Source organism: Bactrocera dorsalis, chromosome 3, assembly GCF_023373825.1.
Source record: "Bactrocera dorsalis isolate Fly_Bdor chromosome 3, ASM2337382v1, whole genome shotgun sequence".
NCBI lineage: Eukaryota > Metazoa > Arthropoda > Insecta > Diptera > Tephritidae > Bactrocera > Bactrocera dorsalis.
Window position 1 is genome coordinate 35,531,080 of NC_064305.1, and position 1,927 is coordinate 35,533,006.

Consider the following 1,927-nt stretch of genomic DNA (forward strand, 5'->3'; position numbering starts at 1 on the left):
GACAGATATTTGTGCAACCCTGTCACATGGTTGGGCTTGTCATCCTAAATAAAGCAGCCAATGAACGTTTGGCGGTTACACTTCGCTTCCTTGCCTCTGGAGACAGCTTCAAAAGTTTATCTGTGACTTTCGCATTGCGCCGAATACCATATTTGTGCCGGAGGTTTGCAATGCAATTTACAAAGCTTTGAAAAATGAATATTTAGAGGTAGCTATACATAATCACATCAAAAATATAAATTGATATCACATTACACATTTGCAAGGTTCCAAACAACGAACAGATGTGGATTGACATTGCCCAAAAATTTAGTGATAAATGGAATTTTCCCCATTGTATAGGCGCAGTTGACGGGAAACACATTGTGATGAAGGCTCCGCCGCGGTCTGGAAGTACGTTTTATAATTATAAAGGTACTCTGCAGATGTTAAGTAAAGTTAATGATTTAAATATGTCTGTAACTTTATTAATATAGAAGAAAAAGCAATTCAATGAAATATCAATCATCATTTAATTCTGAAAGCGCATCTATAGTGCACTTCATAATATTAATTTCAAGTTTTTTTGCTGCTTTCTCATTTTTTGCATTCATTTCACGCATTTGCGACGCTATGTACATGCCGAAGGAATACCACATGTCCTCTTTTTCTGCATACAACAAATCTGTTGCGCGTTTTAAAATATCTTCTGGCGAATTGGTTGCTGCATCAGCTGGCGTTGATGTTGATGCGTTGGATTGCATGTTGATGGGTTGAAAATGTGTGTTTGGTAAACTTTCGCTATCAGGGCTTATATTTGAAACAGATGAAGTCGTTTTTTCTTTGTCGTGGTTATGATAAAACTGCATTGTAGTCCAAAATTGCCAATGAGGTTGTGAACTTGACGCACTCTGACCAGACTTTGCCTGTAATTTGTTTTTTGTATTATTGTACGCTGTTTTCACATTCGCCCACTTGGCTTTGCACTCATCAACGCTACGGCCATGAGAGTTCGCTGCAACTTCTCTCCATGCGTTCACTCTCTTCTGTCGGTTTGTATAGTCTGAAGAAAAATATTCCCACAGACAAGGATGTTTTTCCATTATTTCTATTAAATTAAACACATCTTCCGAGGACCATGCCATTGTAACTTTAAAACGCTTTCTCTTTTTATCTGGCGTTGGTGTTGGTTCTGCAGACATATTGGATATATTTTCGCATATTGCGGTAGTCAAATTATCAAAGATTTCATCTTTATCTGTATCCATATTCTGAAAAATAAATGAACAATATTAATATATTAAATGTAAATAAATAAATATATAAATAAAAAGACCAGACATTTGCACACTTCGGCAATCACATTTATTCTGATTTTTTCTCTGATTCGATACAATTTCTTTCACTTAAAAAACTCAGCCTACCAAGCCTACGCAAATATCAAGTGGAAAAAAACAGGTTGTTGTTGATGGTGTCAGGTATGCGCTCAGCGGACGCTTTCCATAGATTTAGTTACCGCAAGTTGATGTCGCTTAGCGTGCCGTGTGCAAACTTTCAAACGCAGCATGCCATTATCATACCTTTTCAATGAAGGTCATCCCAATAAATGTTCGGGCAGTATCAATTGCTAATTGTTGTTGTAGGCAGAGTTCGCAAATACTCATCACTGAGAAGTAAAATTTCTATCTTCCTCCTCAGTACAAGACAATTGAGGAGCAATAAATTTGATTTCCTCAATTGTGAGTTCAAAGGAAAGAGTTCTCTTCTAGAATATTTCTCTTTAATACTTATCTTATCTTTTCGCTCTAATATTTACCGCAAACCTACGTGCTCCTCAAAATAATACTCCTCACAAGAGCGCTAAGTTTCTTTTTCTCATCTCAGGTTTCAGCACTCAGTATTTTGTATCGCTGATAAACTCAGTGATGCAGCAGAGAGTGCTCTTGAG

General features: G+C 36.9%; 1 protein-coding gene across 1 annotated transcript; it reads right to left on the minus strand.

The window, feature by feature from the left end:
- Nucleotides 1–357: 357 nt before the first annotated feature.
- LOC125777375 (uncharacterized) lies at nucleotides 358–1,303 on the minus strand. Its single transcript, XM_049452137.1, has one exon. It carries the CDS (start codon nucleotides 1,245–1,247, stop codon nucleotides 501–503), a length of 747 nt encoding a protein of 248 aa, XP_049308094.1. The 5' UTR covers nucleotides 1,248–1,303; the 3' UTR covers nucleotides 358–500.
- Nucleotides 1,304–1,927: the final 624 nt, after the last annotated feature.